This window comes from Rhagoletis zephyria, unplaced genomic scaffold, assembly GCF_001687245.7.
Source record: "Rhagoletis zephyria isolate East Lansing unplaced genomic scaffold, Rhagoletis_zephyria_1.1 Rzeph_scaffold_00438, whole genome shotgun sequence".
In the NCBI taxonomy this organism is placed as follows: Eukaryota; Metazoa; Arthropoda; class Insecta; order Diptera; family Tephritidae; genus Rhagoletis; species Rhagoletis zephyria.
Genome location: NW_016157522.1, coordinates 7,554 through 30,453, shown reverse-complemented (window position 1 = coordinate 30,453; position 22,900 = coordinate 7,554). Strand labels below are relative to the sequence as shown.

Genomic DNA, 22,900 nt, shown 5'->3' with positions numbered 1-22,900 from the left:
TAAGAAACGATACATTTTGAAAATCGCTTTACTTAAACTAGTGTACTTTATGTATATATCTACTATATTGATGTACATATGTGTGCGAAAATAAATACTTTTAAATATATGTATTTTTATATGCACATATGCGACTACATAATCTCCTTTGCTTTAAATCCTTAGGTGCGAACGTCGAGTAGCACATCTCGTCTATAGATACTTTTCAACAGCTCAACCCAACGTCTGTCGATAAGTTTGTCCGACCGTTTGCTCTTCCCATTCAACCGCGCCACCATTCGTCCCAACCATCGCGTTCTAGCTCTTTCGGCATTTCACTATTTCAGCATTTGAAAGTGACATTTCTGCGCATTTTCGCTTTGACGTTTTTTTCGAAATCTGCGCGGATCACCCAGAGAAAATGGGCAGACGTACAAAAATAGCCATGAAAATAAAACAAATATATTTAGTACTACTGTGTGTAGCAGGCAGATACAATAAATAAAATCAGCTTTGCTAGAGGTGATCAATGCAAGCACACGAGCCACACACACACACACACACACACATACCATTGCAAAAGAAAATGCTTACTTTGTTCCGTATGGGTGTGTGTGTGTGCGACACTGAACGCCGCGACCGAGCAAAACAAGAAAAAAGCTACACAAAAATAAAAATCACCAAGAAAAGCACAAAATATAATGAGCGAAAAAAGCAAACTGACAGAACCCATTAAAGACCTCAAACATGCGCCGCAGCGCCGTCGCCACCCTCTCCACTCTACCCTCCCCTACCTCTCCACCTCCTTGTTGGCGTTTTCCTTCTATACATTAGCGCGCATTTTTCTCGTAGTTTCCACGCTTTAATTTGGTTGATCTTGCATTTGTTTGTGTTGATTGCACGCTGCGACAGTCTAATGAAAACAAAAACGAGTGCAGCAGCAAAATTAAATTAGAAAATCAAAAAAAAAACCGAATACGAATGGCTAGAAAAACTAACTATACTAGCATCTATTGAAACAACCAGACAGATATCATCGCATTAATGCAAGTTTGGCAAAGGTAGCAGACATTCGCTCGCCCGGCGTTCAATGGATGGTGGGTTGGTTGGTTGGCGCAGCGATGTGTTGCGCTTTCGCTAGAGATCGCTGCTTTTTGTTATTGTTGCTATTGTTGTTGCAGTGCACGCGCATTTACTCATAAAATTTAGTCTATAACTAAATAATTCAATTTTCTCCGCCCACTTAAGGCAATTTGGAGTAAAAATAGGTTGTACAAAAATGAGTAGCTAAAATTTGTGGTAATATGTTTTTTTTATACCGTCGTACGTCGTAAATTTTAAAAGTTTAAATACATGTTTAGAGGACTTTAAACAACAAAAAATATCTGTGAAAAGTCATAATACGAATTTTATGGTAACTTCTGAATCCCCTTTATAAATATATTTTTAGCCGTTAAAAGCTTACAACATTCAACTATACGACAGTATACAACACCTTGTGAACTCCCTTATGTTTTTAACAAAATTTCTATCTATCATTACATAGACTGAGGAAAATATAAAGGAAAATTTTCCCAATGAAATGATAAAGTTTGATCAACTGCGGAACTCAATTCAACTACCCGAACTGTGCTCAAAATACGATTAATAAAAATCGTTAGAAAAAATTATTAAAAATTTGCTAAAAATTGCATTATAAATTTTATCAATTTGAACCTATCTGGGAATTTTATCAATGCTAAAAACACACATCGAATCAGGAAGCACGACAGAATCGATAACGTTCAGAAGGAGTAGCCCTTACGCGGGTGAACCGTATGTGCTTCAAAACAGGTGGCAACCCTCTCCGAATCCCTCAGGAAATTATATATGTTTAAGCTAAACATTTCTAAACACTCTTACGTGTGACACTTTACCTTGAGTATAATTAATTTAAATTCGACTTTTAAAACAGGTGGCAACCCTATTCAAAATATTTTCCAACTAAAACTTTATTAAACCCCTTTCGTCTGACCCCCGTATTGTGATACATATTACAGTTACTTCAATCCTTTAATTCAAGAAGCATTTGATTTTTCGAACAAGTGGCAACCCTCCTAAATGTTGTCTCGAACTAAAATCCTTTTCAAAACCCCCTATTGTAGTAATTCATTTAAATTAATTGAATTAAATTTTAAAACTGGTGGCAACCCTTGTAAAACACATCAATAATATTTTAAATGTTCAATCTGAAGCTTCTTAACATTTCTCGTTTTTCACCATTATTTTAATTTTTTAGATAGCGTGCGAATAATTGATTGACTTTCCAAAGGAATGGCAACAATTTTACAAATATTTTCAAGCTACAACTTTTTTAAGCCTCTTGACATCTATCTGTTGATATAATTTTCAAAAAAAAATTATTCTTTAATTCATGTTCAGTTTGATTTTTTAAACAGGCCCTTTCACTTTCAAAAAGGTGAAAAAAAGAGCATCTAAAAATTTGAGCTCTTAATATTATCATTAAGTGGTTCCTGTTCCTAACTTTCCATTTCACATATAAATAACATGGGAAAAAAATGTTTCGTTTTTCTTATTTTTGTTGCTTGACATATAAGCATTGTAAAAATGAACTGAAAAATTATTTTGGTAGGAAATTGAACGCTCTACAAAAAAGTTCTAATTAATTTTTTTTACAGAGTGAGCCGTTCTGAAGATATTCAAATTTAAGGTGCAAATGTATGAAATTATGATTTTTATTTTATCAAATTAATACTGATGACTTTTTTTAAGTCTTATTGATCTATTGTTTATGTATTCTAGTTGTTGAAAAGTTTTTTTTTGTAATCTATAAAATAATAATTTTACTGAACCTAGTTCATAATTACTTTTGCTTAAGAGTTAATCAAATTATAAAATAAATAAAGAGCACAAAAACCAGTTTTCTGATTAAAAATAGTTTTTAAGACATAAAAAAGTCATCAGTATCAGTTTGATAAAATAAAAATCATAATTTCATACATTTGCAACTTTAAGTTTGAATATCTTCAGAACGCCTCACTCTGTAAAAAAAATTAATTAGAACTTTTTTGTAGAGCGTTCAATTTCCTACCAAAATAATTTTTCAGTTCATTTTTACAATGCTTATATGTCAAGCTACAAAAATAAGAAAAACGAAACATTTTTTTCCCATGTTATTTATATGTGAAATGGAAAGTTAGGAACAGGAACCACTTAATGATAATATTAAGAGCTCAAATTTTTAGAGGCTCTTTTTTTCACCTTTTTGAAAGTTTTTAGCCTGTTTTTTAGTTGAAAAAAAAAGTTGCTCAAAAATGACACAGCCTAATATGTATATACATATATCTCTATACCAAGTTCCAGTACTCTATCACAAATATTTCCTGAGATATTCAGTACGAAAAATTCCATTTGTATGGGAGGTGCCACGCCTATATTTTAAGTTGGGCTAAATGAAACCAGTGTCGAAATTTTATGATGATCGATTGAATAGTTAAAGCGTGAAAGCGCAACAAATATGTAAACAAACTCGCTTTTGGATTTATAATATTAATAAGGATAAGGATATACATTGGTTGTTGTTTATTTATTTCCGAGAAATAAAATTCAATGCAAAAAATCAAAAAATCCCATATTCGGCTCGGATCAATTTGAAAATCAAGAGCTTTTTCGGTTTGGATATTGAGTTTTAGGACAAAATCGAAAAATGCAGTGAGCGGCAGCAAAAAAAAACAACACGGGAAATAACGGACACCCTAATGTATATACATATGTATGGAGGTTTGTTGTTCGTGTACAAAGCACGCATTTGTATCCAAATAAAATATACGTACGTTTCCTAAAACCATATGCCTCTTCAAAAAATCAAAAATTTACAAAAACAAACAGATGACTTATAATTGAGTAATTAGGCTAATGCTTCTTTTTTTAGAAAATTCATTAACCGCCAATAGAACAGATTACATAATTTTAAATTTGATTGAAGAATACTTAATTCAGCGCGTTCTATCACAAGGGCGAACTATGATACAAATAGGCACAAAAAGAAAAAAAATTGTTTCTGCATAGTAGTTTTTATCAGCCAATAAATCTCTACCGTCGTTGATGAATATACGAAGAGAATTTCTCTATTTGTTTCTATCAGTTTTACCAAAATAAGAAACTATTTAAATTTCATCAAAACCCCTTACGTAGCCAATATGTAGGCTACCATGTACTCGTAATCTAAATTTAAATTTTAGCATTTGAATACTTCCTTGGCCCTAAAAAATATAGAATGCTCTTGCTTCAGAGCTGACGTTGGTCCATAAGAACTAAATGCATACAGTGAGTGTCAGTCAAAATCGTACAGTAAAATTTTCCATATTTTGAAAGTACTTTATTTTAATTAAATTTTATTAATTTTGAATAAAAACATAGTTCACACAACAACTAAATCCAAAAAACTTAAGGTTTTTAACATTGTAACAAATAAAAAAACGTCAAATTTTCATGCAAATTTCACATTTTTTATTCAAAATTTTTATAATTTTTTTTTTGGGTATGTAGTTTTATATCCCATTCAGTTTTAGTAAAGAGCAAGTTTAAAGTCGCTACAAAATATCGTTTCGTTGATTTTTGAGAATTTTTTTTTGTCGAGGGTGTTGCGCATTCTATTTTTTTTATTTTTACAAAGTTAGTAACTTTCAGTTCTACGGTTTTTGTTGTAGTGTGAACTTTATTTTTATTAAAAATTAATAAAAACCTAAATAAAACAAAATAATTTCAAAATATGAAAAAAATATATTACTGTACGATTTTGGTTAAATATTATTATAAATATTACGGCACCAGTTAGAAAAATCACACATTTTTGTAAATAAATCAGACTATTAATCATGGGTTTCCAAAAAAAAAAAATAGTTTTTTACCAAGCAGCAACATTATTATGACTTGTAGTACATTTTCCTGGTAGAGCAATTTATCAATCGGACGAAAAATAGAAAAACGGTTTTAATTCCGCCTCTAGAGATATGGGAAATTAATCTGGAGTCATTTGCAGATGTCAGATTGAATAGGTTGTCGAAACCTTATTAACCTTTTTGTTTTTTGTACAGTGTATTCTCTGCCCGCCAGCACATTTTTTTCCACTGCAAGAAAACAATTTAGACATCATCATCAAGTTACTGACTGATGACAGTTCGTCATTCACGTTCACTCTTTTTGACAGGCAGAAAATGGGGCAAGTAAAATGAAATAAATTTTCCATAATAAATAAACTCTCTCATGTTTTTCTGTGAATTCGTAAAAAAAAAAGTAGAATGTAGCCAAGCGTTTCGAGAATAATAAGAAATCATAGGCATGTAATTTAGTAATCACGAAGGATTTGCATTATGGTCGTAGCCAGATATTTTTAATTTTTTCAATTCCTATTTACAAGGTGTTTTTATTTTGATAAAATGTTGAAAACCAGATTCAGACGCGTTCTTGAGAGAATACCCGCTCTGTGGTAGATACAATATCGATAGACATGTCAGGGAACCTCCCAGGGAATTTCCACGTTGAACAGTGTATGATTTCTGAATGTGGGACGACAAAAATAATAACTTCAAAAACAAAGGCAAACTTATGCAAAAAAATTGACAGAACCGCCCACTACCATACCACCCTCCTATAGAATAATGTACATATAATGTTGTAAAAGAAACTTACATGAAAAGATAAGATAAACGTATACATACATTGTTTATACGTACGCAAGAATCGCATTAATAAAAAACCCATTTTACTACATACCTGTGTCGTTATAGCGCACTCGCTGAAATCGTATTCAAAAGTAAACAAATTTTGTTATAATAAATTGCACCTTTCATTAGCATGAAATGGTATTGTAACTTTGGTCCGATGTTTGTAAGTACTGTAGAATCTCGAAAAATGTCCCAAGGGTATTAACTTTTTCGAATTATTAACTTTTCTAACCGCTTTTCAAAATTTTTAAAAATACAATTTTTACTGAGCTTGAGGTCGTTTTATAAGAAAAATAAAACAAAAACAACAACCACAATAACCACACGATCAAGTCTATATAGCAGCAGAATAGCTGTCCTTGATTTTAATTGGGTTGACATAGGCATGAAAAAGTGGAAAAAGCGACAACAATTTATAGGGCGAACTTAGCGCAGTAGGTTGACCGCTGGCTTTGTAAGCTAGATTCGCTGGTTCATATCCCAGTGACCGCGGAGAAGAAGTCTGCTGAGGAGATATGCTGATCTCCGAAATAGCAGCTACAACTTTTATCATTTATAAAAGTACTTTTGTTTTTTTCCACAATAATTTTTCATATAAAACGGGGCCAAGTTCAATAAAAATACATTTCTGTACCGAAAATTAAAATTTGTAAAAAATTACAACTGACGGGGGGAGCCGTCGTGCGCCGAAATTGTGTTTGTTCTGACGGATTTCACTGCGGCAACTATACAGCTTTTCACTTACCGCCGACTGCTTTACCGTCGTACGCTGTAATTCTGTGTAGAGCTTTAGGCTCCATTTGACGACTAATGGAGAAAAGAAAAAGTATTTTAAAATACAAAATACAAATACTGCTCGAAAAAAATATTTTAAAATCCAAATAGAAAATACTCTTGTAAAAACCTATTTAAATACAAAATGCAAATTTTTTTGAGTTTGTATTTTGAAGAGCGATTAAGGTGTCAATAAGAGCTGGTCCGAATCTCAGTGAACTCGATGAAGAAATTTAATGAGGAGAACTGGTGATTTCCGAAATAAGAGCTGTAACTGCTACAATTTTTGTTTTTCCATAAATGTTTCTAAGCTCAATAAAATTGTAGAATGCCAAAAGAAATGTCAAAAAGTCATACAGTGATTCTAAATTCGACCTAATTAAAGGATGATTTTCACTTTGGACAACCCAATGAGCATCATTTAGTATAGATAACGGTATTAGGCACTTAAGTGTATTTATTAATTTTCAACTCCTTCCCCAAAATCCCACATTTGCTTTGATAGATCAAAACAATTCGTAACAACCATTTGAGAAAACTTTCACTACGTTTATCAGCGGCCTTAATGCCAAACGCCAACGCAACGCAACGCAATTGTGTGCCAATCAAACAAGTGATTTCACCAATAAATCCAACAACAACGAAAATTGGCAAACATTAAATATTAACTGGCTGCCAAGACGGCGTCATCACTTTATTGGTCATATGGCTGCCAAATGAAAATCAAATCAAATGAAATAAAATCAACAGCCAGAGCAACAAAATAAAAAAAAACAATACCACAATTCATGGCGCAAATCAAAACCGAAGAAATATTTGTATGATAGCCAATAAATTCGCAAGCCCACTTGAATGCGGTCGGCCAAAACTATTATTATTCTATTGGTCAACTGGTGGCCAACTACGAGTAGATAAAGCTGCCAACAAGCATAAATAGGTAGAAGAGTGAATGAACTGCTACGGCCTTGTGCCTGCGCGACCCCCCACCCACCCTTCGCATCTCTATGACTGTGACGCGCCTGAATTGAGGCTAAATGCACCAATCAAACATCTCAAATAGTGCAATAACAATATTAATGATTTTGTGCCACCTGTTTGCCACTAACACCAGCACCAGCACCAACACCGAGCAACGAACAAATGCCAGGAATAAGTCTGCGCCTTGAGCAGCGACTTTCGCTGCACATGTGGCCAAAACTGTGGGAAAATTAGTCGTTGGCCAAGTGGGAAATACCCTCTACTATGTCGATGATGCTGGCCAACAAAAACTGAGTGTTGCCAATAAACAATCAGCCAGCCGCCAGCCGCCGCAGCATCAATGTATGAGGCGCGTGCACAACTGGGCAAGTCGTCAAAAATGTGCGTCAACAATTAAAAATGACTTGAAGTGCAAATCAAAAAGCACTAAAAATCTCGCCACCGCCATTCCCATTAACGGTAGTGGTGGTGGTGGCACGCGTACACGCCGGATTCCACGAAACGCCGGCGCAGTAGCGGATTATGAAGGCGGCGCGGCATTACTACCGCGCGCGTCTATCGGCTGCCAACAGGACTTGCCAAGAAAAATGTTTGAAACAAGCCAACGAACCGTAGCCAACAGTAACCAGGCAAGCAGCAAACAACCAGCAAGCAACCAGCGGCAAGCTGGCTGAAGATGCTGTCATCATTGGCTAAATGCCTGCCACAGGCGTTGAATGAATGAATGCTTATTATGAGCGGCATACGCAGTTCTGCAGCAGCTCGAGCACTTATCGCTTGCCAAAAAAGATGAGGCGAGAAGAAATGGTGTAGTAGTAGCTGTAGCCTGTTGGCAGTGAGCTGTGTGTGGATTGGGGGAGCGCCATTTGGCCCCAAGTCAATGGTGGAAGGAGCCAAGAATTTTTTGTATTTGTGATTAAGCAGCGCAAACGTAAATATTACCCCCGCCCCGCCCTGCCGCCGCGCTTGAGCTTGCGTGCGTTGTTCACCATTCCCGAACGACAGAGACTACACATCTTCTTGCACATTTCCTTTTGCCAGTAGTGGTTTTATTGTTTTCCCAGCGCCAACTGCTGACTGCTGACTGCTGACTGCTGGTTGCTTGCTGCTGCCAGCGACTGCCTCCAGTTGCCAAAAAGCAACGCATGAGTATTTTTCACAGCCGCTGAGCAAGCGTGTGCACATAAATCTTGAAGATGCACTCTGACATTTCTTGGCGTAGAATGTTTACATTTTACTGGCCAAAAACCAAAAGGGGGGGGGGAAAAGGAGCGTAAAAGAAAAGCAGAAATTGCGAAATTTTTGTTCGCCAAGACTTTTGTTTTAGTTGCTAAGGCTCTCTAAAGTTCTTTGGTTTTTATTTACGGCCTGCAAATCATGCCGATTTTTTTTTTTTTTTTTTTTTTTTTTTTTTTTTTTTTTTTTTTTTTTTTTTTTTTTTTTTTTTTTTTTTTTTTTTTTTTTTTNGTCGCATTTCGTCGTGAAAGCGCAGTCATTCGCCCGCCAATACCGCAGGCTTTCTTGGCAGCTTTGCTTTGTAATGGCAGTTATGAAGAATGTCGTGGAATTTTGTTGTTGGTAGCTGCGGCACACTTGTGCGTTGTTTGCTTGCTGCTTGCTTGATGGTGTTGTTGTTATTGTTGTTGTTGTTGTGACTTGTCAGCCAAGAAAAATGCTGCAGTAGACTAGTAGGCGCTGCAAATTGCAGACTTTCAACGACGCATCACTGCAGTGATTATCCATTTTACTTAAGGTGGCCATATCTTCTTACAGTACAAGGAAGCTTTAAATAAACCGCAATATTAAGAAAAGGGGCCTTATAACGCTTCAGTTCTAAATAGCTGGCGTAAGGCGCATTGCTTTCATTGGGCTCACAGTGTGGAGGCTAGGGTAGTGGTCCAAAATAAGTAAAAATAAATTACTTTTTTATTTTGAAATCAAAAAATATTTAAAGGTCGCTCAAACGCTCAAAGTTTTCTATGTATTTTATACGGGAAAAGGTATATAATTCTTGAAAATCAATATTTTTCGATCGGAAAACTCTGATTCTCTTTAGGAGACTTCCAATAACAATACCCAATTGTTTATTTAACCATTTCTTTGTACTAACGATCTTTTATGTATCTCCCTATTAACAAAGATTTTAATTTATAAACCACATTTTATTAATTAAATACTTTTCCAGCAATTAAGAAAAAGTGCCAGCAAGTAGTATCAGGCCGATGAAAGTGCTATGGGGAGAGAAAATGCTTTTTCCCAACAACTAAGTGTTCTTTCAAAAGATGCCTCCTCGTCATGATAACTTTTTGCACAATTTCTGTTTTTGCTTCCATTTTAATCATTAATAATTCGCGTCTTTCCACGGTAATAATTCGCTTTTGTTTTTAATTATTTGATTTTGGCTGCCAAATTTCGATATACTTCCGATAAATATTAGGGAAGGCGCCAATTCGTTCGTCATTCGTATGGTAATTCGATCTGAATTACCTGAAAATGGGGCAATTCGCTCTCAAAATTTTATATGGCTAATTACGTACTTCGAAGGGTAATCGGGTGGCGAACGAATTTGAAACTTTGACACAAAAATACTATATACCATATCTAGCCAGATTATATTAATCCTCGGCTCTGTTTTGGTAATAAGTTTTTGACAAGAATACCCGTTAGGAGCGAATAACTAGTAAAGTGCAACAAGCTTCATTCTCTTGTTCAATTTTTATCTTCAGCGAGCGCGCTAAACTAAATCATAAAATCGGCAGCAACATTCATTCAGAATAACTCCATACATATGTACTTATGTATACGCATTTGCCTGGTGTCTTCTTAATAGATATAAAGAAGCCTGAATGCTACTCCAGGAACTCTCTTGTAATAAAACCTCGATCAAGTTCTGAAATGAAGGGCAGAATAGATATTTACAAGAATAAAGTCAAAGGACAACACCTTGAGAAAAAGGTTTGTCCTTTGAAAAAAAAAGTACGGATGGTCACCGTAATTATAATACTACATACATACGAGTACTACGTTTGAACACATATATCGAACACTCGTATAGGCACATATGCGCATATTTTTTATTCCAGATAAATTCCAAATATATCTTTTAAGTCCTTAGCAGGCAGCACATATACATATGTATATGTAACTACATAAAATCAATAAAAATTGAGAAAGCTACTCATACGCCCCGTAAAATATGAAAATAGTAAATATGAACGAAATATGAAATATGTACACATATACGATATTTTCTCCGGAGGCAACGTTTTCGGAATTCAAATAATCGGAATTTCAAAAAAAACCCAAAAAAAATTTAAAAAACGGTTAAAACCGGTATGGAAAAACCATGAAAACTAGTACATATGAACCATATACCTAAACTTTGTGTATCTTTCGCTGAGTTTTAAGCAAAGTTTGATTTATTTCAATAAAGCTCAACATACTTTGACTCGGCTAGAAGGATAAGCGATTTTCAGTTTTTTTCTTAGCCTTCTTCAAAATATTTTCAAGCTAAAATCTCACTTATCGAAGTTTTTTTTTTTTTTCATTTTACATTTCAAAACATTTTGGTTATTATACTACTATTTGAAAAAAATTATTTTTGAACACTGTTTGTGTGGTCAAACTATACCCCACACCACAACAACAAAAAAAAAAATGTTGGCGTTCTAAAAAACCAAGTGTTTATCGAATGTAGAATCACAAACAAAGGCATAATTTTCATTTCCTTCCTTCTTCATTTTTTTTTAATACACACAAACAACAGCAACACAGGCAACCACCAACCGCCAACCACACTGCAGTTAAGCCATTTGCATTCACTAATAATTTTTAAGAAAATGAAAAATCGTTTGTGAATTTTATGTTTTAGTGCTGCCGCTGCCGCTGCTGCTGTGGCGAAGAGTTATGCAAAAGTGCAAAAATATGCAAATCACTTAAAGGCCAAAGGTGGAGGATGGCTGAGCAAATTAGTGGGCGAAGTGAGTGCAGTGCAGGGTGAGTGCAAACTTTTTAGGCGTCAGTCGATGGCCGAAGGACGATTAAGTCGAGCGCCAAGCAGTGTCCACAAAGCAATGAAATTATCAAAAATAATAACTCAGCCTCTTCGCCTACACAAAAATTTGGCATTACATAAATATGGGTCTTTGCTGAGGGCCTTGAGTGTGGGAAATTTGTCTGCAATTGCGCTTTGTAGCAGAGCGCAATGGCTTTGCGATGGTAATAAATTGCGACACAAACAGATGTGAGGACAGACACAACTGCAGTGAAAATCAAAGCATGAATTTGATTTGTAATTTGAGAAAATTTTTCATTTTAATGACAATTGCTTGCTTTGCTCTCGTTATGGTGTGTCTAGAAAACAAAAGGAAATTAGGAGAAGACGTAATGCAATTATGGAAAAAATAAAATAATATTGAGAAAATTCTGTAAACAAAAAAAATATTAATAGAAGTTAATAAAATAAAATTAAATTAAATCAAATTAAATTAAATAAGACAAAAGAAATTTAAATGAAATGGAACAAACTGGAATGGATTGAGGAAAAATTAAATGAAAAGATGTGGAACAAAGGGAAATGAAGTGAATAGAAATGAAACGAAATTAAGTGAGGAGGAATTAAATGAAACGCTAAATAATTAAAATACGAAATGAAATGAATTGAAATTAAGGAAAACGGAATCAAGTGAACTGTTTTGAAATGGAATGAAAAGAAATAAAATTAAAATAATTGAAATGAGGTGAAATTTAATAAAATGAAATGGGACATAATGAAAAAAAAATATAAAAATTCAATCAATAAATGAAATTAAATGTAACTAAACGAAATGAAAAATTAATTGAGTGGAAATGAAATGGAATATAAAATCGTGAGATGAAATGCATCAAAATTAATTGAAGTATCGAAATCAAATTTAATGAAAAAAAAGAGAAAACTGACTGAAATGATGAAACGAAATTAATTGAAATGAAATAAAACGGAATGAAGTAAAATCTATTGAAACGAAATTTGCCCGTAAGAAAATCTTTTTCTGTAGACTAATAAATTATAAAAAGAAATAAATAAAAGAACGGAAATTAATACGAATAAGAAATTGATTAGGTTAGGGTTAAGGTGGTTGCCCCCAAACCACTAAACCATGAGAATCTATTTTGATACTAAGTCTCACATGACATGAATCTCGCGAAGTAATCGCTGACATTAAGCTTATATGTTGAAGAGTAATCTATATGTAGAATAAGGTTCTTCCAGTCCTTGTTTCCTTTATGAGACTGACTCCTGGGTGACTATCCTGCAGGTGTCTGCAATATCTCCATAGTCTGTCGTATGTTTGACAAGGAAATACTCACACTGAGACCTAATAGTGATCCGTGTTAACAGATAACAAGCCCAAGTACTTGAGTCTCTTAGAAAAAGTTAAGAAATACCCCCTATTGAGTGCAGAGTCCGATGGGGTATCTTATGATGGTTAATCAACACGAGTAAATCGAAGCAAATTGCTGAATGTTAAATAGCTCAGGTGTTCGTCAGTCTTTCAATACATTGCTGCTAAAAGCCTCATATCTAATCCTTGAAAAAAGTTTGTTCCGCCGTCTCATCGTCTTTAAGGCAACAAGGGTCAGCGGCTGTCATGTATACCGATCACAGTCAGTTTTATGCCATGAGAAGTGGCCACCCAGCTTTAGCAGAAGTTGCGAAATTTTCACCCAGTTCCTGATGATCCTACATCCTTGCGAACCAATAAATGCCTGATCTGAGCCCTTAGCCATTTCCCTATGGTCAGCTGTCTCATTAGCCGGTACTCTCGAGTGACCGGACACATCGAGTAAAACAAGTTCTGTATGTTCGTATGCAGGCCTCTTAGCCCCCAGGCACAACTATCCTTGGTTCAAATCATAGAGGGTATCCCAAAAACCGGCCGCATAGACAATCAGCCGACAGCCTCTACTCACCAACTCCACTAGCAGGTCGCTTTCGACCGAAGTTCAAAGGAGGGGTGGAAGAACATCATTCTGCTGTGTGCTCCTGTTTATCCTAAGCTGAATAACTCCTGCGCCTAACTTTCCAGGGATCTGGAGTACAAAGTTTCTTATTTTCATTTTTCACAAGAAATTTCAAGCACTGCAAACAACAAACAAATTCCTTTGAAAATCAGCATCTGCTAAATAAAAAATAAAATCCGCGTTGCAACTCATTCAACTGTAAGCGATATAAAAACATTTGGTCTATCAATAAAACTGACACCAATTGCAGGCAATAAATCTGAGAATGGCCCGCAGATCTATTCAACTGCACGCTAGACTGTCGAAATGCGTCGTACAAAATGAGGCGGAAATGATAAAGAAAAAATGTGCAACTGTACTACTTGGTGGCGACGACATTTGCTCAGCTCTACGCTGAGCTGACCAGCATTTTCCGGCGTTTCAATGCAATGTGAGGAAGTGAGAAAAAACGAACGCTTGCTGAAGTCAAACATATGTAACAGGACAAGAATGGGCAGTGAACAGGAAAACAAGACAAAGTTGCCAATTTCCGGAAACAGGCAAGCGGAGAAAAAAAATAAAAAAATTAAATAAAATAAAAATGTAAAAAAATAGCAAATAAAAAAATGCAAGGAATTAAAAACGATTCAGAAAAATAGAGGTGGAGGGGAAACAACAATTGTAGAAAAATGTGTAAAGCTGCTAAAGAATTATATTGCCAGGATGTCCGACACATTGTTTGTGTCACCAGTGCGCGTAAAATGCAAAATTTTGGCATGAAAAATCTGCCAACAAAGCATGGAATGCTAAAAAAAAAAATATATTTTACAACTAAGAATTTGTTTGTCCTCACCAAAAACTAAAAAAAAAAGCACGAAAACTAAAGCATTGGCGTTTTCTTTGTTATGGCTTCGCTGGCTATCAGCGGCACACAACCAATGTCCTTTTTTCCACACAATCAATTATTATTTTTTATTTCAAGGAATTCTTCAAGCCGCCTGCCTAGCCGTTTTCGTTATTTTTTATTTTTTTTGTTTTTGCTCTTTCTTCGATGTCACCAATAATTCATGTATTCACACACACACACACAAATGCATACGTACATCGACACATCCTTTGCATAGACTACGTAAAACATTTGCCAAAAAAGGAAGCAAAAAAATAAAAAATTATTTCTCGCGCTGCATTTCTCAAATTCCTCAGCAATTAAACTTGCTACGCCAATGAATTCACTTAATTTACTTAAATGTGAATTTGTCTTCGCCGCTCGTTGTGCTGGTGCACAGGCAGGAGGCGCTCGATGCTGGATGAAGGATGCTAATTAACTTGAGCAATATTTTCCCGTTAAGTTCTGTAAGTTGAGGGGAGGGCAAATAGTAAATGGCATGCATTTTTTTTTTTTTTTGCATAGTTAGGGTGACAGAGCTACGCGAGTACTGTAATTGAAGTGGTTCTGCTCACTGTGCTGTTGGGAATTTCTTTGAAATGTTAATTGTTTTAATGGCATATAAATTTTCGTTGCCAACAAAATTTTACATGTAAAATGCCAGTTACGCTGCATTAAATAACAAATAGGTGACTGAAGTAATTATAAATTTGATTTGAATGCAATACCAGTAAAAACAAGGAGCTTATGAAAGCCAAAAATAGAAAATGTGCAACAAAAAAATAAAAGTGAAAAAATAATAATAAAAAAAATATAATAAATTGAAAGAGAAAAATTCAACAAAATGCAATATACAATTAAATATGTAAATATAAAATAATTAAAAAAATGCAACAAAATAAAACAACCGCTGGCACAACATGTATACAAAATCCTCTATCGCAGCTTTAGAAAACCCCTACGTTCCTCTACACAATCAAAATGTTTCCCTGTGAGGTCCTAGGTATATTAGGAGGGTTGCCACGCATTCAAAAAAACATTAGTTCAACTTAATTCATCACTTAATTGAAATATGTATCACAATAAGGAGACGAAAGTGGTTTAAGAAGATTTTAGCTTGAAAATATTTTTTACAGGGGTTGCCACCCATTTCAAAAGTCCAATTTATTACCTTATTCATAAGTTAAATATGGTTGACAAACGAAAGAGTATTAACAAATATTCTGTTTGAAAATCTAGAGATGTTTTAAGGTGTTCGAAAACAGAGTTGCCATTTGTTGGAAACGTTATATTAAAATTATTTAATAAGTGAAATTAATCATTAAAATATGGGTGTCAACAGAAATGAGTTTAAAAATTTTTAATTTCTCTGTTTCATCTGTTTAAAAATTGCAGTTTAAGTAAATTTATAAGAAAAAGTAAATATTGCAATATGGCTGTCAAAAGAAAGAAATCTAAGAAAGCTTACAGCCGAAAATATTTTTGTTGAGAGTGGCCACCTGTTTGAAAATTTGAGTTTAATTGAACTGATAAGAAAAAATTAATATTGCAATATGGATATCAAACTGAAGAGGTTAATGAATGATTACTGCCGAAAATATTTTTGAGGATTTTTTATTAAATTAATTTGGTAAAATAATTGAAATATTACAATACGGGTATCAAGCAGCACAAAAATACTTTCAAGACGCAGTGAAACACGCCGGGTATTTGCTAGTCTCAAATAAAACTCTCTAAGCCATATAAACATCTCGTTAGTTAAATAAATTTTGTCTTCTTGCATATTTATGTAAGTATATTTAAGCGTGACGAACGATTATTGCCTACATACAGACACATCCAAAGACTCACTGCAAAGGCTACGTTGGCGTATGAGTAACATTTCTCATTTCATATCACTCATACGCCCCGTTTAATGCGCACATAAAATATTTTAGTGGTAAAACAACACAATATAAGTTGTAATAATAAATTTTCATTTAATGTCACTTTTTCGCTTTCTCTTGCTGGTGCTTACATAAATATGTACATATAGTAGTAAAAATACGAGCACACACATGCACTCCTCCGCATAATTTGGATTTACGCCGAGAAAGTGTAGGCATATGTATGTACATAAGAGTAAGTTGTTTTAATTTATTTTGTGAAATTTTTTTGTTTTCATGCGAGTTGAGCACAGCAACAGTTGTTGGGAAACCAAATAGGCATATAGCTAACTGTTTGCCGAAATCAAAAACAAAAAAAAAAAAACAAATCACCACTTCCATACCAAATATGTTCCATTTTTGTCCGTTAAACCCGCAATGCTCCTCATTTTTTTTTTTTTAATTTTCGTCATCTAGACTTTAAATTTCTCTTTAATAACAGACATTGTTGTTCGCTTAAAATTTCAAATCTTAAGTTGAAAATTTCCTTTCTCCTCTTTATGGCATCAAATAAATTTATTACAGTTGCAAATGCATTGCGTATTGCCAAGGCGTCATATGGCGAAGTAAATATTTATATGGCGCCGAATTGTCGCTCTTTTAGGCTTAGATGTGCATGCATACACAAATATTTATATACATACATATCCAAACAAGTGTATGTATATATGTATGTACGTATAGTATGTAGGTAAACTCAGTACGTGCAACTATAAATATTTGTATATGGATAAACAACCATAAGTAACATTTGGTTTTTAATAAAGAAGATGACTAGCGTACAAGGCGACCTCAGTCTCGCCAAAAATTAGTTTTTATTTTGGAACATTTTGCTACAACATTTTCACCAACTTTTCATTTAACGACTTCCATTGGCACATTTATGTATCTGCTCCGATTATGGTTTTGTGGTCGTCAGAAGGCAAATCATCCATAGCCATTTTAATCAAGCGTTTAATCGCACAACGCTGATCAATTTCGATATTAGAGTTTTCCAATGAAATTAATTTGAATAATTTTTTATACTCGAGCGCACTTGTGTACCTTTGTTCACATAACGGTCGTTTTTAATAGGCAAAACGATTTGAGATCAGAATGAAAAAAATTTATGCTTGCATTAATTCTTTAACAAAAAAATACGCTTATAATAAAATTTTGGAAAATGGGCGTGACCCCGCCCACTTATGACCACATGTGTGTCATGTGTATTTCGGCAACCGTTCGATTTATTTTGTACCAAACTCGGTATGATTACTGTATTTGCCACATAAAGGCAAAATGTTGAAAATTATTGAAAACTGACTAAAATTACGCCAACTTCTCTATAACGGTAAATTTCAGAGATGTTTGAAACTTCGATATTTCGAAATTTAATGACGCTAATTTTAACCAAAATTGATACTAACAGCAATCCCTTGAAAGGAAGTAACATTATTATGGAATTTCGGAAAATGGGCGTGTTGCCGCCCTCATATATCCATATAAGTTTACCTCATTATATCTAACTGAACCTTCTATCGAATATGTTTGAAATAGACGTAAAACCACCCCTACTTACCACGTAAAGAAAGGTGAAAAAACTATTTTGAATGCTTGCGCCGGATATTTAATGTTCGGCTCCGCCCGAACTTAGACTTTTTTACTTGTTTTAATTTCGTTAAATTTGTGAGAACTTATTGCTAAAAGACCACCTCGTTAGCAGATCTTTTATTTAGTCTTTCAAAAGACAGAAAAGAGTTTTTAAGATAGTTGCCATAAATGACTTTTATCTTTCGAAAGACTGTGGTGAGTTAGCGACGTTTAGTGTCTTTTAGCAATAAGTTTCTAAAAATTAAATTAAATTAAAAAAAAAAATAGAAAATAGAAACTTTAATTAAAAAAGAAAAAATTAGATAAGTTTCTAAAAATTAAATGAAATTATAAAAATGTTTTATTTTTACACATTAAAAGACATTTAAATTGGAAAAAGAAAAAACTAGATAAATAATTTAATTGAAACCGCTGCCTCTCTCGAATGGAACGTCAGTACTCTTCTCACTCAGCATTGCGTTTATTGAGGCAGCGCGCATAGAATTATATACATACGTATGTTAATATATGTTTCCAATTTAAAATAAAAAAAAGTGACTGGTGCCACAAAAAACCTTTTAGCTTTAATTAAAAGATTTAACGATCATTAATAAAGTGCTCATTAGAGCTGATTTAATGAATGTTTCTGAACGCGGCTGTAAGAGATAAGTAACGAAATATTTTCAGAGATTTCAGATTTTTAAACAAAATTAGTATTCGAAATCTAATTAGTTTGAACGATTGAAAGAAATTTGACTCAATCTGAACATTGTCCTGACTACTCATGAGGCAAACGCTTTGGCAACCAACAAAAGATATCAAGCGACGGTTGCGGCAACACGATTTTTTTTTTTTTTTTTTTTTTTTTTAAAANTTGAGAAACTAGACTACACACGAAGAAACAGTCAATGCAACATAACTTGGTTGCTTTAACGGACAGCCACGTGTGCTGCCAGCATTAGAAAACAATTTCACATCTTGCCAGATACCCTTCGGAATTTTAATACTCACCCCCTAGGATTGTTCTAAATTGAATAAATATACCCCTGTTTTTTATTTCGAAATCTAAAAATATTTAGATGTCGCTCAAAGCGCTCAAAGTTTTGCACGTATTTTATATGGGAAAAAAACAACTTTTCGAAATGGTATAGAAGTCTTAAAAATAAATATTTTTCGATCGGAAAACTCTGTTTCTCTTTAGGAAACTTCAAGAACTAATATCTACCCAATTGTTTGTTTTACCATTTTTTAATACTAGCTATTTTTTATGGGCCATTAGGGGACCCATAAAAATAGTTAATATTCAAAAATTAAAGTCTCCTGAAGAGATCGAAAAATATTGATTTTCAAGAATTCTATACCATTTATACGAAAAATTGATTTTTCCCATATAAAATGCTTTGAAAACTTTGAGCGCTTTGAGCGACCTCTAAATATTTTTTGATTTCAAAATAAAAAGCAGGGGTACATTTTTTCGGTATAGAACAATTCCGATTAATTATTAAAATTCCGACTTTACTTATTTTGGGCCACTTGGATCACATATGAATCCTAAAAGATTCATATAAGAGTAAAAAATTTTTTGTTTTTGAAAGTCATATTTCTTAACTTCCTAGGATTCCTTTCGGACTCACATATTCTGAACGCTCAGAATATGTTTGCGGGGCGCAGCAATACATACATACATACACATTTGTACATATGTACAAAGAAAAAATATTTTTGGATATTCATACAAAAAATCATGATACAAAAAAGAAGCTAGTTTCATTTGATGACATTCGTTGTTGTTGTTAACCATTTGACTTTTAATAAAATTCCTTACGTATTGTCGTTTAAAGTACAAAACCGCGTATCGTCGTTGTGCAAAACCGCGTAACTGACATTTTTTGCCAAAAATTGGATTTGCGCACACAAGCTTTTGGCTCAAGCCTTATTCATTCGTCCTGGAATGCGATTTCTTTGTAAAAAAATAACCATTTTTAAATACGAGCGTTTCTACTCTCTAGAAAATAATTTATGCAACTTCACATACGCGGTTTTGCATTTTAATTTAAAAATTTGTGAAAGTCAATGGCGATACGGTAACCACAAAGCCTAATTTTTTCAAAATCTGATGAGAAACTTAAAATTAAATTTGAGCCAAAATATAAAAAGGTTTTATTTGGGAAGAACATTCTTTAGAACTCGATTTTTAAATCGCAAGATTGCATTCAAAATAAGAAAACGAAAAAATAACAAAATAATGCGCGCGTGGTTTTTATTATAAAATAAAAAAAAAAACAATTACAATGAAGTCTTCTTTAATAGTTTATATTTTATATAGCTTTAACAAAAATAGTGCGAGCTACGTATGTAGGTAAAAAAATACCAAGCACTGATAATGGTTTTTGATTTGAAATATTATTACATTGGTATAAATATGCGAAAGAAAATTCTCCGATTTATTGTCTTTATATTATCAAAGTGGCAAGGCTGTTGATAATACTCACAATTTATGAAACTTCAAAAAATTTTATTATCCGTCAAAAGTTGCTTATTGAAACTAAGTTTTTTTTTGTATCATGCAAAAAATTTTCATTTATTTCAATTCAATTTATTTTCACTTTGTTTGAATATTGTAATGTCGACACATACATATATCAGAAGAGGTATTCACTGAAATTCAAAAAAATTTGAAGCCAAATTCATTCATTCGTTTTGTATATTGAATAATTCATAAGCCGTTTTGAATGAATTCATGCAGCCCTCTAATATACATATATTGCCTTAGGTGTCAGCTGATGAAATCTCCAAAAACGTAAATTTCGAATGAATGCTCTATATTATTAAAAGTTCGATATATTTATGAACTCACCAGATTTTCAATATTTAAATCACTTCAAGAAAATTTCATCCTCTTCCTTGTAGGTGAATTTGGAACAGATGTAAATCGACAGCTTTATTCCGATAACCCGAATAAAATCGTTGACAACTGATTTCGTGTGGTAATTCACCGATTTTGCATTATGTTCGTTGCGATTAAGTAAGTATATTTATATATAAGTACGTATCTTACTACTGATTATGTTCCTTTACGTATTTATGGATTTTCATGTGGTTTGCTGAATGAACTTCCGCAATAGTAGGTTGCCATATTTATATATTTAGTTAGAATGTAGTTTCTACTTGAAACTATTATTGCACGAATTTAGCTTAGTTTGTTTACGGTTACATATTTGCATATTTATGAATAAATATGTATGTGTTTGCTCTAGTGTCACTACACAAACCGATTACTTGTCTTTTTAAGTTGATTCATTATTACTTTTGCTTATATTTGTTGTTGGTTATGAATTAAGCACGCGGATGATTGAGCACCTTGCTGGATGCTATTGCATTTTTTTTTTTAAGCTTTAGCTCAACGATGGTTTACGCGTGAAACTGTCTTATATTTTAGGTTTATTATTTAATATTTATTATGAATATAGTATGTATGTATTTTTATATATAACTGCGATTAAGTATTTTTTTTTTTGCGTTTAGTCGCACTTTAGTTTCACTACTCGGCCGCGCGTGTGCATCCTTTAGCGCGTTCATCTGCGTTATGCGTGCGCTACCAACGGCCCAGCCAGCTTGCTTCACTTTCTGGCCAATTGGCCATGCTTGGCTGAAGTATGTTGGAGCCGCACACACGTTTTGGCTTGCTTGACACGGTGTTGACATTTGTTTGTTGTAAGCACGGCCGGGCGACTTCATCATTTTTGGCGTTGCCTGTTGCCAAAAAGATTTAAAACAATGGCTTTCTTGGGCAACAGCCAGCTTGCCATGCTGCTCCTCCTGCCTAACGGTGTTATTTCCACTTTTTTTTTTGGTGGGTCAGGCTTGCAGCTGATTCTTGTTGACTTTGGCTACAAGTGCTCTGAAGCTTGGAGTTAACTCCCGCACTATTTGTAGTTAGTTTGAAGCGTTGCATTGTTGACAATCGACCACATCTTCGGTGATTTCGTCTGGTGCGTGCGTTCGACCAACGCGTGCGTCTGTTGGTGCGCGACGCTCGCTGTTGGCAGCTGCATGATTGAGACGGACGTATTTTTTATTTTTTGCTTAATTACTGCTTTACCCAGTTGTTGTTGGTAGTTGGTTGTACGTAGGCACCAGCTCAGCCACCGCTGATTGGGCAACTATCAATGCCGGTCAATCTGATTTCCGGTTATTTCCGGTTGGCACTTTGCAAATCCCGCTTCACAGCCCGCTGTTATTCTTGTTGCTGTGTTCAACTCCAGTCTGTCAGTTGATGTTCTTTCTTGGCCATTGTTCACTTGGCCATCACTCGCGTTGGCTAATCGTCTGCACGTTTCAGGGGCGTGCCTGTATGTTGGCTATTGGCATCATATTCTTTACCATTTCATGACAATTGTTGATGACTTTTTGAGTTGTTGGCAATCGTCAGCGCCAATAACACAAACACACGCACACCTTCCGCACTTCATCCAGCCAATCTTTGTTTTGTGTGTTTGTCTTAATTCTTGGACTACCCATTTACTACAAACATCACATCACTTTAGTTGCTCTTGGCCAGCGTTTGTGTGTTGGAAAAAAAACAAAAAAACGGATCGCCAACAATGAAGACGAAATATATTTATGTATTTTTTTCTTGGCTTTTTCCTGTGTTGATTTGCTGCTGTCGTTTTGGCTGCTGCTGATTTTGCTGCCCGTATTTTTCTGGCTGCCGTGTTGGCGATTTTCTTGGATGCATTGCGATCCAAGAAAATCGCCCGAAGGGCACACCGCCACTTTTGGTGCCAGCTAGCACACCACACGTTGTTGGCTGCTGCTACTTTGTTGGCCAACTGACTGACGACTGCCGTGCCATGGCTCGGTTTGTTTCGGTTTGGCCTGCCAAACGACAAACAGCAAAGCGGTCGCTGTCTCTATGTCGCAGTCGCAATAGCCTTTCGTAGTCGGCCAAGTCGTTCAAATCGTTGCCATAGTCGTTGTTGGCGCGTCATCATCGCGCAGCGCCATCGTACCAGCGCCAACACTGTGGTTGTTGTTATACTAGTTGTGTTTGTTGTTCGGTTGGTGCATCGTCGGATGTG

General features: G+C 34.5%; 1 protein-coding gene and 1 long non-coding RNA gene across 3 annotated transcripts in view; one reads left to right on the top strand and one right to left on the bottom strand.

Annotated features, from left to right (window-relative positions):
- LOC108359697 (uncharacterized) overlaps positions 1 to 20,878 on the bottom strand; it is a 33,214-nt gene extending 12,336 nt beyond the window's left edge. The window contains exon 1 of one of the 2 annotated variants that reach the window (XR_001846973.1): positions 20,677 to 20,878. Coding sequence is in view for 1 of the 2 variants with exons in the window: in XM_017611673.1 (XP_017467162.1) it covers positions 127 to 187 (61 nt within the window). In the remaining variant the exon portion in view is untranslated. Of the gene's footprint in view, positions 1 to 126; positions 202 to 20,676 lie in introns of those variants that run through there. The other variant, XM_017611673.1, reaches the window with a different exon arrangement.
- Positions 20,877 to 22,410, top strand: LOC108359700 (uncharacterized). Its single transcript, XR_001846975.1, has 2 exons — positions 20,877 to 20,947; positions 20,981 to 22,410. It is a non-coding gene; the product is annotated as an uncharacterized LOC108359700 (long non-coding RNA).
- Positions 22,411 to 22,900: the final 490 nt, after the last annotated feature.